Source organism: Alosa sapidissima, chromosome 9 (genome assembly GCF_018492685.1).
Source record: "Alosa sapidissima isolate fAloSap1 chromosome 9, fAloSap1.pri, whole genome shotgun sequence".
Classification (NCBI taxonomy): domain Eukaryota; kingdom Metazoa; phylum Chordata; class Actinopteri; order Clupeiformes; family Clupeidae; genus Alosa; species Alosa sapidissima.
The window spans coordinates 18914683-18927632 of record NC_055965.1 but is presented as its reverse complement, the minus strand read 5'-3'; the positions used below and the strand labels follow the sequence as shown (position 1 = coordinate 18927632).

The 12950-nt window shown below is 40.4% G+C and overlaps 1 protein-coding gene across 1 annotated transcript in view; it reads right to left on the bottom strand.

Moving 5' to 3' along the window:
- Positions 1-12950, bottom strand: part of mslnb (mesothelin b) — a 290146-nt gene that overhangs the window by 50605 nt on the left and 226591 nt on the right. Inside the window, exons 179-200 of the mRNA XM_042103582.1 lie at positions 11805-12016; positions 11359-11459; positions 10726-10838; positions 10314-10490; positions 10144-10175; positions 9656-9753; positions 9509-9534; positions 9349-9370; positions 8959-8986; positions 8775-8850; positions 8326-8472; positions 7984-8195; positions 6384-6484; positions 6104-6216; positions 5579-5752; positions 5393-5424; positions 5139-5236; positions 5018-5043; positions 4886-4907; positions 4745-4772; positions 527-611; positions 136-276 (exon numbers count right to left, since the gene is read on the bottom strand). Of these exons, the coding sequence (XP_041959516.1) occupies positions 136-276; positions 527-611; positions 4745-4772; positions 4886-4907; positions 5018-5043; positions 5139-5236; positions 5393-5424; positions 5579-5752; positions 6104-6216; positions 6384-6484; positions 7984-8195; positions 8326-8472; positions 8775-8850; positions 8959-8986; positions 9349-9370; positions 9509-9534; positions 9656-9753; positions 10144-10175; positions 10314-10490; positions 10726-10838; positions 11359-11459; positions 11805-12016 (2064 nt within the window). The remainder of the gene's footprint in view (positions 1-135; positions 277-526; positions 612-4744; positions 4773-4885; positions 4908-5017; positions 5044-5138; positions 5237-5392; positions 5425-5578; positions 5753-6103; positions 6217-6383; positions 6485-7983; positions 8196-8325; positions 8473-8774; positions 8851-8958; positions 8987-9348; positions 9371-9508; positions 9535-9655; positions 9754-10143; positions 10176-10313; positions 10491-10725; positions 10839-11358; positions 11460-11804; positions 12017-12950) is intronic.

Genomic DNA, 12950 nt, shown 5'->3' with positions numbered 1-12950 from the left:
ATCTATGAATTTATGAGGATATCACTAAATTTGTCCATATTATCAGAATCCCAAAAACGAAAAGTGGCTTAAATGAAAAAAGAGTGAGAGAGAAAAAAAATGTTTAATGAATAATACAATTATTAGGCAGACTACCGTGCTGTTGAAGAGGTCGAGGGCATGACCCAGGATGGGATTGACTTTGGTGATGAAAAGCTTCCAGGTCGCTTTGGGATGATCCTCACTCGTTTTGCAGGTTAACAATGTCACCAGGTCTTGAGCCGTCAAAGTGGACAGCTACACCCAAACAGAGGACAGGAATTGTATAAAAAGTATAAACACACACACACACACACATACACAGAGAGAGAGAGAGAGAGAGAGAGAGAGAGAGAGAGAGAGAGAGAGAGAGTACCTCTCTTCAACAATAACATTTCTACAACCAAACTCAAACACTTGCTATACAGGGTGATTTGTTTACATTTTAAATGTAAGTTAATAAGCCAAACATTAGGAGTTACATGTAAAGGTTAAAAGGTGGTCCCACCTGTGCGCATGCGTACTGTGCCATGCTGAAGCCACACAGAGAGCTGGACTCTTGCTTGTTGTCCAGGTGAAGCTGTAATGCAGTGCTGTAACAAGAGATGTAAACAACATAAGGAAAATGTTTTATTACTGTTAATAATGTTATTATTATTATTATTATTATTATACAGGGATGGAAATTAACCACCCGCCCCACGCCAAATGCGGGTAGTTTTGTGCGCTGGCGGGTGAATTTGGTCAACTTACCAGCCACTGTGGCGGGTAGAGCTAGCGTACCACAAATAGTCAGATCCGGTCTAATTTTCATAATTTTCAATTGACGGTTAAAAATAAGAAAGTGTCTGTAGGGATCATGTAGCCTAACGTTACCAGCCTATAAGGGTAAATCGCGCTGATTTGAAGTTCTACAACTCGTAGTGAGCCGCCACCGCAGCATAGCCTATAGGCACTGGTGCAACGCTTCACTTTCACTTCACTACCATTAAGAAACTGTCACGATGCTTTCATGTGCCACTGCTAGATTATTTCAGGATGATTGCATAGACATAAATCTAGTGAGATCTGTGGATCTGCGTTATATCTTCACAGACTAATATTCTCACGTAGTTATCTTTTGAATAGTAGGCCTAGGTATTTTAATCCGGCCCGCGACACGCTGCTATTTAGACCTATGAGGCAGACAGACGGACATCTCCACACCCATTCGTCGTGATGGAATATCTCACAAACTTTTCATTCAAAGAAATTACAAACCGTATCAGAATAAACAGCAGAATTTACCGAACGCAAAGGTGTAAAGCATTCCCTTATACAAGTTATAGCCGTTCCCGAGTAATCGAATTGAATTCAATCGTAATTGAAATTGAAGCAAATGTCTACACGGTCTCCAGCGTTGGGCTTTTGTCATATATGATAAGGCCAAATACAAAATAAATGTTAACAACATCGCCTAGATAACTGTACAACCAGAGTTTTTCCAATGTAGTTTCACAAAATGCTAAGCATGCATATTACGTTTCTTAAAGCTGAGCTGTGCTTAAATTGTTCAGTGCATGATTTCATTACGGGCCAAATAGAAAATAAATGCTAAATGTTAAATATAGCCTTGATACCTGTAAATATTTAAATCAGATGATGTACACTATAGTTAGATCAAGTAGAGAGTTGGATTATAGGATGCTCCAGAACTCACACAAACGGAGTCTTAAAGGAGCCACACCACTTTTATGACAAGACACTATGAATGTGGTGCTGTTGACCTTTAGTTTTGTTGCTACTGTGCTTGGAGGACAGGTTTAGGGCAAAACTCAGCACATTTTAGTCATATCGCAATAATGCCGATTAACGTGATCATTTTGGGTAGCCTACTATAATCATGATATCACATTTTCATGCCGTTTCTCTAGTGGCTGGTAAAAAAGTTGAGTGGCTGGTAGATTTTGGAATCCACCAGCCACAGTGGCAGGTAGAAAAAATATTTAATTTCCATCCCTGATACACGCGTGGAAATACGGGACCGACGGTAATAGGTGGAGTTCCGATACGTTTGTATGAGTGGTAGGTTGTGGCATAAAATGACTTGATTGTAGGCTTAGCTTCTAGTTTGTTCAGTTGAATCATATCACAGCTGTCTGTTCCCCCCCTTCTATTTCTGTTAGGTGCCGCTTTACTCTGCTACTGGATGGTGGAGGATCAGTGGAGGTCTATGCTATAGCCTACTAAATAGATGGCAGGAAAGCACAGCACACATGAATTTCTAAATGAAGAATGAATAAATGCACTTGCTTTTCAAACTGTTCAAACAACTGTTCAATGCCTCACTTAAGGAAAGAGGAGAGATAGACTTCTCTGCATAGTCTGTCTGCCTCTTCACCCCCTCCATGTTTGGTAGCCTACTGTCTGTCCCCCCCCCCCCCCCCCACGCCACAGCCGAACTGTGGCCACACTTATACATTTTTTTAAATAGTTAAATATATAGATATATAGACTTTACTTTACTTGATTTCTGCATTGTTGCACTGTTAAGGTGCTCATTTGCACTATCACCATGACCACTATCACCATTGCACTACCACCATGACACTCATTCACACAGAGCACCTTACCATACCTTACTATGCACAGAGAATCACAGGCTCAGTCCCTGCCTCAGTCATTGCAAGCGCCTCTGATTTATTAATCACCACATTGTGGATACTGTTTTTATAATTGATTGAAGTGTTAGTATAATTTGTATTTTTGTAATTTGTATTTTAGTATATTTTTATATATTGTATTAAGTGTTAGTATAATTTGTATTTCAGTATATTTAGCCTATTCTTTATCTTCTACTGTCCTTACTGCTTAGTTGTGTTTTTATATTATATACTTTAATTACTCTTTCTGCTGTTAAAGAATGTGTTTGTGTTGTATGTATGCTGCTGAGACCTTGAATTTCCCCTGGGGATCAATAAAGTATCTCTATCTATCTATCTAAACAAGTTGTCAATGGTTATTTATGCAAGCTTGTGTAGCCTAAACCAGACATACCTATAGGCCTAGTCAAATTTATCCTGGCTGTAGATAAAGCAGGATATGAATTTTCCAATATCTTGCCAGATTAATAGTGGTTTAATACCAATTAAAATCCTGTTGATATGTAGGCTAGTTAGAATTTCAATGTTGCTTCAATATTAATGAAGGGTGCAAAAGTGATGTAGAAACTATGTTGCAGTGCGACGGTGATTCAATGATTTAACATTGACAAAGTTTATTTAACATAGTGTAGCGCCAAGGCTATTTGCCCCCGTGTTGGGCTTTCCCTTGTGTTCCCCTGTGTCTTCTGTTTTCCCGGCGTGTGTGTGTGTGTGTGCGCGAGAGTGTCTGTGTCTCCCTCTCCCTTCTGTGTCATAGAATGTGTCAATAAGTTCTGATGTGTTTTGATTGGGGGGAGGTGTCCGGGAGGGAATATTTAGGGGTTCGGATAGGTTAGCGATTGATAAGGGGAGGGAATAGAATAGGGGGTTCTAAGACGTCTAGTAAGTTTAGTCAGAGGAGAAGTAAATTACGTGTGAGTGGGTTGTGTTGCGTTGTGTTGTCTGCCGATGAGAGTGAATGACGAGTGATTGAGACCTAATTTATCAAGATCCGTTTCTTGTTTTGTAGTGGACACCTCCTGCTACCCGTACCTTAGCCTGTACATCCTTTATAAAAAATAAATTACCGGAGTTTGGAACGGTATCTCAGCCTCCCTGTCTCCTAACTACTCTTCGGCATTACAATAGATTCAATGACTAATTGTTATCTGGGCGCAGAAGGAGCAGACATCAACACCAACTGAAAGCCCCGTTTTGCAGGTAGCCTATAGCATTGCATACAATTAGGCTTTCTCTGAACTACATTTTCCAAAGGTCAGGTTTCGTGCTTGTGTTACAACTTCAGAACGGCTTGACGTATATGCTTCAAATTTGGTGTGAACATGGACTCAATGATGAAGTCAAATGTCAAGGTCAAGGTCAAACCCACCTTGAGTGTGATATCTCAAGGACGGCTGACACACAACGTTTTTTGGTACAAGGGTTTGTATGATCTCAAAGATTAAGTGATTCAGTGTTTTTTTTTTTTCAGGAATCTCCCCACCAACATTAAGCCAGCAGCTTTCCATCCACTATTGTAATTCCTCTGGCATTGTATTTCTAGTTACATTCCTAATTCCCATTGGCCTTCCTGACATATGAGCTCGTAATTAAATTGGTAAATAAATTAATATCAAACAAATGATGTTTTATAAACAAAGTTCGGGTGGAGCCTTCGGGATGATTGACAGCAATTAACTCACCCACTGCCGCCGCAGGGTAGGCCTATTTAAGCCGACCTCCTTTTCCATACGTCACACGCTCCGACGTTCGCGAAATCATCCCCCCTCCTCCCCCTACTCCTCCATTTCACCAATTGCCCTGTTACTCATCCTCCTTACACAGGGGGGTGCAAGCGGTCATCGCTCTATCGCGATATCCGCTCCAGGCACTCCAGGACCACGGACAGCTACCTTGCCAAACACGCACTTCTCCCATACATTCTAGTCTAGCTGAAGCAATCATATAGAAGGGCGAACTAGTGAAACTCTGATGTTCCTCCGCTGTCCTGGCTCTGTAAATTGGGCAGAACTATACATTGTAGAAATATACAATGTTCTAGTCATTAGGGCAAGAAGAAATACAGAAAAAGTGGTTGTGCAAACCTGTTTGTCCTGTAGCAAATTTCAGTCTCTGCAAAAATCACAGGAAAGTATTATGTACATTCCAACATTCTGGGGTATAAAAAGACATAGATAATATGTACTGCATGTGATTAAATTGACTTTGCCTGAGAATGAACTTACCATTTACCCTTGTGAAAGGACACTAGAGTGGAAAAGAAAGAGACGCAGTCAGTATATCTGATTATATCTATATATCATTATAGATCGTCAATTCAACATAGCCGGGCACACACAACACATAGGAACACTTACTGAAGTTGGCTGTGGAAGTATGCAACCTGTTCAGACAAAAAACAGACAAGAACGTTATAGGCTACAGTATAAATACATTATATGTAGATATCAGCAATATATTGCATATAAAGTAATGAACCTTGTGGTGAGTTCCCTCTAAGTTGATCGGCGGTTGTGTAGATGATATGCTCTAATTCAGGAGGCACATATGACAGACCCATGTACAGGTTCTCTGATCTGGGGTGGGGAAGTTAGAATTGGTTACTGATTACTGTAACTATTTATACTATTGATAATAGCAAAAAGTGCATCAGCATTAAACTTTTTAAACATGTTTATATCACCAGCATGAATAATTTTATTGACAGTGAATAAGATCTGAACCGCACTTACACTAACTGAAGGGTGAGACACGGTATCTCGTTCTGTGAAGAAATAAGATGTCAAAATAAAATCAGTATTTAAAAACATGTCTCCTGAAGTTATTGTGATATAGTGATTTCTTTTTAAAAAGCATTAGTAAGAATTTCCAAATTTGTTTGAAATCTGAAATGAAGTATTGTCTATGTAGCATTTTACCTCTTGTGCAATCCTGACTAGATGTTGCAGGACCTCGGGCATCTGTGTCTGCTGGGGAGGCTGCAGGAGGTGGTTGAAGACAACCCTGATGACCTCCTGTGGGGGAAGGTCTCCGAGAGGCAGGAGGATCAGCTCCGCCTTCTGCTGGGGAGAGAGCAGCTCCAGGACAGCCAGCTGGGGACAAACAGGGGAGACAGAGAGAGTTTACAATCCATGTCAATGTTTTGCTCTGAAGAGTTGGTTTGTATTGATTTCCATACGTTTTTGTTGACACCTTAGTTTGGCTAACAACTATGATTACCTTTCATCTATCTTCATGAAATGTAAAAGCAGGAAGCACTGAATAACATCTTGCTTCTTATTAACCAAATCTTAACAATACAGCCAATTGTGGTGGATGTTTCATTACATAAGGGGCGAGATAGACATGTATAGCAGCCCTTGATGAGAGTCAAAGCATGTGGTATTCGCACAGATTCACAGTAGAAATAAGGGTTTCTTATTTGAATACAATACATCACTTACCGGATTGAAGTACTTATTGGCATCAAGTAGACTTTTGAGTGGGACAAGGCCAGAGAATTGCCCGTAGTTGTTGAGAAGCCACGCCATGCTATTGTTGGAGATACATCCTGGATCTAGGAGAGACAACACAAGTATAGAATCAGTTACATATTACATACATATACATGATGCAGACAGTATTCATGCAGACAATACAATCTATATGTATGCACATACAAATATAGACCATTGCATTAAGAGATCACAAACATATTTCAGGAACCCATGTCTTAATTCTGACCTGATGTGTTTCTGGACAGGAAGGGCAAAATGAAGAACTTGAGAATGTTCTCGGCCTGCTCCTCTGTCATGTGATCAAACTGAAGACTCAGCTCAGCCACACTGGAGAAGTTAATTAATACAGTTAATTGTTAATTATACAATTGAAAGTTACAAAGCAGTGATTTAATGATAGAATAGCATAATAATTACATATGTCATATGTAATTATGGGGGGGGGGGGGGGTAAAAAGTGCAGTAGAAGAGGGGTTTAGTAGATTAAGTGGCAAGGGCTGCATAAGAAAGGTGGGGGAGGATTGGGATTGGGGGGGGGGGGGGGGGGGCACCAACAAGGAGCACCCAAGAGCAACAGGGGCAAGGAAAAACTCCCTTACCAAGGAAGAAACCTTGGGCAGATCCACGGCTCAAGGGCCTAACCCAACTGCCAGGGGTCTTGGTGTGTGTGTTGGGGGGGATGACAGGGGAGATGGGATAGTGTGCTGTGTATGTGGGGAGAGGGCAGTGTGCAATATGTGTGTTGGAGAAGCTTCCTCATGCGACAATGTGCTGTGTATTGGGGGGGCAGTGTGCTGTAAGTATGTTGGGGATGTGTGTTGGAGAAGCTTCCTGATGAAATAATGTGCTGTGTAGGTAGGGGAGGGGGGGGGCAGGGTACTGCAAGTATGGTGAAGGGACTTACTATTGCAAGCAGAGTACTGTATGTATGATGTATGTGAGTGATGACAGTGAAGATGTGTGTGTGGGCAGGAGGGGAGTGGAGCAGTGACTGTGTATGTGTGTGTGTGTGTGTAGTGTGTGTGTGGGTAGGTGGGGGCAGTGTGCTGTAAGTATGTAGAGGATGTGTTTTGGAGAAGATCCTGAAGACAATGTGCTGTGTATGTAGGGAGGAGGGGGGGGCAGTGTGCAGCAAGTATGTAGAGGAGGCTTACTGTAGCAAGCAGTGCGCTGTATGTATGTGAGGTGATGACATTGATGATGTAAGTGTGTGTGTTTTGTGTGTGTGTGTTGGGGATGGGGCAGAAAGGCTAGGCAAAAATAATAAATAAAAAGTTCTATGGAGATGTGCAAAAGTTGGAGAAAGTTAGATATGTGTGTGTGTGTGTGTGTGTGTGTGTGTGTGTGTGTGTGTGTGTGTGTGTGTGTGTGTGTTTTGACGTGTGATGAAATAAGAAAATAAATAAAAGATCTGTAGCATAGGGAGAGGCTATGAATAAGCTATGAGCAAAGGTGGGGGTGCCGAACCACAGTCGTGGGTATATCTTAAGTGCCATATTGCAAATGTACAACAGTTACACACACAACTAATCAAGTAAAAATACACCATATTGTGTTTTCTATCGTTCATTTTGTTAGTTCATCCTCCGCCCCCCAAAAATAGTTCCAAACAATAATTTTGGCATCTACTGTTACCAAGCAACGTACTGTAACCGTCACTCTGCAGCTGAGTTGAGCAAGAGAGACACAATAATAATGTGTTTTCACGCTTGTCCTCACGTTATTTGGTAATCTGAACACTCAACCTACTCAATTTTCTCACTTAATAACTGTCTGCCACAAAATGTGACATTGTGAAATTACTGTTCTCTCGCTTTGGAACATACATGTACTGGTAGGTTTCACAGGTGAGGTTCTTCCTGCTGACACAGTGCAGAAGTTGTCCGGAGGCGAAGGGCAAGAACAGCCGCAGACGTTCACCAAACAGTGAGGAGATGAAGTCGATGTCTTCCCACTGCATGTCACTGAGCAGCTCCAGACGGAGCTCTCCAAGAATATCCAGGACATCAGTCACAGATTGACCCATGATCCTCAGAGACTGTCAGGAGCAGGAACAAAAACAAAAAGAATGTTGAGAAAATGAAAGAATAGAAGAACAGAAGAACCCTAATACTTTGGAAAATGACAAAAGTAACTCAAATTTGTCACAAAAGACCCCCATGCATTACCATGTTGGAGAACATGATGAGAGCATCATCCAGAACTGCAGAGGACTTGGTGAGGAGCAGTTTCCAGGTCTCCCTGGAGTAAGTCATGTTGCTGGACAGCTTGCAAATCAGAACCTGGGCCAGGTGATGTGCAGTGAATCCTGTTAGCTGTAGGTGCAGACACATAAGCAACACAGAGTTTAAAATCGTTACACTTTTGGAGTATTTTTATTCTCCTTATGTATCATGTAATATTTATTATGTACTGTACTTGTGTCTTGCATGTTGAGTTTTGTCTTCATTGAGTATTATCTCTTGCATGTGTCATAGTATTCTTTGCAAATCATTTGGCGAAGTGTTTTTTTACTTGATTATTTTAATTCATGTCCATGGTGCATCATTCTATGAATGTGACCAAAGAGATGCTTGTTTACATCAAAGTTACCCAGGACACCTTTATCCCGTCTCACCTCTGAACAGGCATACTGCTCCAGACTGACATTACAGGGGACGAGGCCAGCTGCCAGTTGAGACTGCAGGACAGTGCTGTTGACACGACAAAATATGATCAGCTGGTTTCCACTCCTTTATAGGTTTCTATTCCATCTGTTAAACTTTTCTTATTATTTTACATATGACATGAATTTAACTTACCTGTTAACACCTTCACAAATTCTGGTTTCTATACAAAAAAAAGAAGTATCCAAATTGAGTATCCAAATTAAAGGAAAATTCCGGTTTTTAGCACTTTAAGGCCCTTTTTTGGTTTGTTTTGGATGAACTAGAGTGGTGGACACCGAAATTTTGACGATTGGTCCTGTCTCGACTTTTCTGACTCGTTTTGAATCGCCTTTTCACCTCTCAGGGTGGCTGGCAATGGGCATACTGTAGTAGGCTACTCAAACATGTCCTAAAACAACCCTTAACGTTTGTTTTCAAAACTGTGCAACTCACCGAGTGGTGAGTCATTAGTCATTAAGTATCCAAATTAACAGACTTTTCTCAAAATGGTAGTGGAAAAAACGTGGCAATACTGAAACTTACCATTAACTGGTGTTGTAGGACACTAAATATGAAGCGAAACAAAAGTCAAATGTAAACATTTTGTAAACATAATTATTTTTACCGTTAAAAGTGACATCAAAATATCTGTATATAAATGTTGTTTAGAGTCAGACTTGCTCTTAAAAGAATAGTATCTCACCTGAGCAGGCAGAGGAACAGCACAATCTGCTCGAGAAAGAAAAGAGTTCATGAGGATGTGAACATGAAACTTTGGAAAATGTCTACCTGTGTGTGTGTGTGTGTGTGTGTGTGTGTGTGTGTGTGTTTGTGGGTGTGCGCTACTCACCTAGTGGACTGAGCTGGAGCAGCTCTTCCACAGCTCCTCTGATGATGAGCTCCAGAACTGCTGGTACTGATGTCACAGACTCACTCAGCCTTGGGATACTACACAGCATCGCACATCGAAGGATAGGAAGAACAAAAACAAACAAACAAAAATGCTAAATGCATAAACATAGACAAAAAAATAGAAATACCACATCACAGTATGACAAAATAATGGGAGCCAACATGAGGAAAAGACTACTTGCAAATTTTTGATAAAAACAAAAAGTGTGTGAGGAATACCACATCACAGGATGACAAGAGAATTGGGACAATTGCAATTATTTGAGGTATTAAACATAGATACCTAATTGTATGGTAAGACAATGCAGATACCAAATCACATGGAATAAAACTCAAAAGTACAGACTGTTTTTATCAATAAAATCTATCTGTAAGCCTGGTCAGCCTCGGCCTTAAGGTACATCAGGGAATGTTGATTGGACTTACATTGCCTGGTAGAACTCACAAGGTGCTTCATCCTAGGAAAGTTAGAAGTAAGAGAAGTGTGTTAAGCAAGAGTCTTTGAAGGGGACTGGACCGAGTATGAGTAACTGTTTGGCAATACCTAATAGTTTCTAATATGAATCCCTAGCTTTTGTAATGAATCTCCTTTTTACCTGTGTGGCAAGGATGATGGTGAGACCAAGAACTTCTGGAAGATTCCTCTCCACAGGTGATTCCAGCAGGTGATCCAGCACTCTGCTGACGACCTCATCTTTCCCTTGGGCATGAGGGAGAGGCAGAACCATCAACTCAGCCATCTGCTTTGGACTGAGAAGATCCAACACCTCCAGCTGCAGAAAGAGAGACAGAGAGAGAGAGAGAGAGAGAGAGAGAAAGAGAGGGGAGGAAAGGAGAGAAAGAGAGAGAGAGAGAAAGAGAGATAGATGGAGAGGGAGGGAGAGAGAGAAAGAAAGAGAGGTAGGAAGGGGGAGGGGCAGGGAGAAAGATTTAGCAAAGGACACAAGACACTACAAATGATGTGATTGACTGATTAGTCATTGATTGGTAAAAAAATGTGTCACATACTGGATCAAAGTCCTGGTTGCGATCAAATAGACTTTCGAGAGGAACAAGGACAGAGAATTGTCCGTAGTTATCTGTAAGCCATTCCATGCTGTTGTTGGAGAAGCATCCAGAGTCTGCAAATGTGCAAATGTACCAATTTGATTATACTTACACTCTTAAAACGAATGGGTTAGAAACTACACAAACTAGTTATTAGTTTTAAAACTGTACAATAGACTACAAATAGAACCAGTGAGAATAATTTGTAAGTACACTTACAATCTGAATACAGTAATTTCCCACATGTAAGACACATTGTGCATAAAATGCAGAACAGTGATTAATGCAAAAAGAAGTAGCAATATATTGTATTGAATTTATTATAATAATGTATTGTATGTATATTAACCACAGCTTATTATAAAACATTAAGTACTTAAAAAAATTCTGATGCAAAAGTTGTTAGGCCACTAGCATCATGACACTTTTGCTTTTAAAATACTCACAGGGATATAAAGCCTAAGTCACCCCTGTGTGTAGCTCATAGCTGAAAAAATTCCTTGGTTTATAGGTGGGAATATATTGCCAGTGTAGTGTAACAGAACATATATGACAAAGTAGTGATCTTTTTTGGACCCATGTCTTAATTCTGACCTGATGTGTTTCTGGACAGGAAGGGCAGGATGAAGGACCGGAGGACATCCTCGGCCTGCTCCTCTGTCATGTCATCAAAATGATGACTCAGCTCACCCACACTGGAGAAGTAGTCACAAAACATTCAAATAGTCATATAATAACATAATAATTACACATTTGTACATATGTGATATACATATACAACAGCATAGTATTTCATTTCATTTTAAGATATACACAGAAGAAGTCTTAAATACCTACATCCTATATAGGATTTCCCATATAATATCATGTTATATCATGTGCTAAGTTGCTCTCAGTTGTATCATATTGTGTTCTATCAAATTGTGTCATATTATCTCATATCATAATGTATTGTACTATATTGTATTTCATGACAGTGTCTGATTTCTTACAGTACAATTTTGAACACAATGTGTATCAATAGTTTACATCATACATACATGTACTGGTAAGTTTCACAGGTGAGGTTCTTGCTGCTGACACATTGCAGAAGGTCTCCAGAGGCGAAGGGTAAAAATGGCCGCAGACTGTCACTAAACAGTGAGGAGATGAAATAGATGTCTTGCCACTGCATGTCACTGAGCGACTCCAGACGGAGCTCCCCAAGAATATCCAGGACATGAGTCACAGATGGACCCATGATCCTCAGAGACTGTCAGGAGCAGGAACAAAAATAAAAGAATGTTTAAAAAGAAATTCCAAATACCAAATTCCAAAAACTGCACAGGCAAAGCAAGGCAGCCATGGTGACCCCTGACAGTGGATTGGTCTAGGTTCGATACCCACACCCATTATCTGCTAAAATATCACTGTCACTTTACGTCACAGACATAGTTCGAATTACAGGGGGTACTGGGGGGTACTATACCCCCCAATGAAGACCCAGTACCCCCCAAAGAGACAGAAATATCAGTTTTGGGGGGGTCAGATAATTTTTCTAATATTGTGAAAAATATCATTACAGTTACAATACAAGTCAACTCCTGTTTTCACTGTAGGAACATTTTTATGTAAAGCGATTTCAGAAACCCCTATTGTGGACCGTACCATTTTTAACCACCGTGGCGCTAGAAGCAACTGAGCAAGTGTCAACATTGAATGACAAAACGCTAGGTAAATTCCTCCAGTAGGCTAAATTCGGTTTGCTGCTGACGTGCATGGGTAAATGTAAGTTGCTAACTGACGTCTAGCTTGTTGAAAATGTGTTATTTTACAACCTTCATTTATAAACGTGTTTGTTCTTTCATAGCTCATGTCACCTCTTCATACATTGAATTACTGGCTACTTACCTGCTACTTACTTACCCACTGAGGCTAGTAAAATGTACCTTGGTTAGTTACCAAGGTTAGTTAGCAAGGTAATTCTCTATTTAAATAAACTTTTATATTGTGGTGAGGTAAAATCGATTGTCATTTCCAAGGAGATGAACTCCATAGCCTAGGTATCCATTCTCATTATATCTTGAATAAATTATTGTGCCCTTTTGAAATTAGTTTGGCACAGATCCTGTGTTTTTATATTACCGGTATGCACAAGAGGGTCTGATGTAGCTAAGCCTACATCAGTGAAACCTGTGGAAACATAA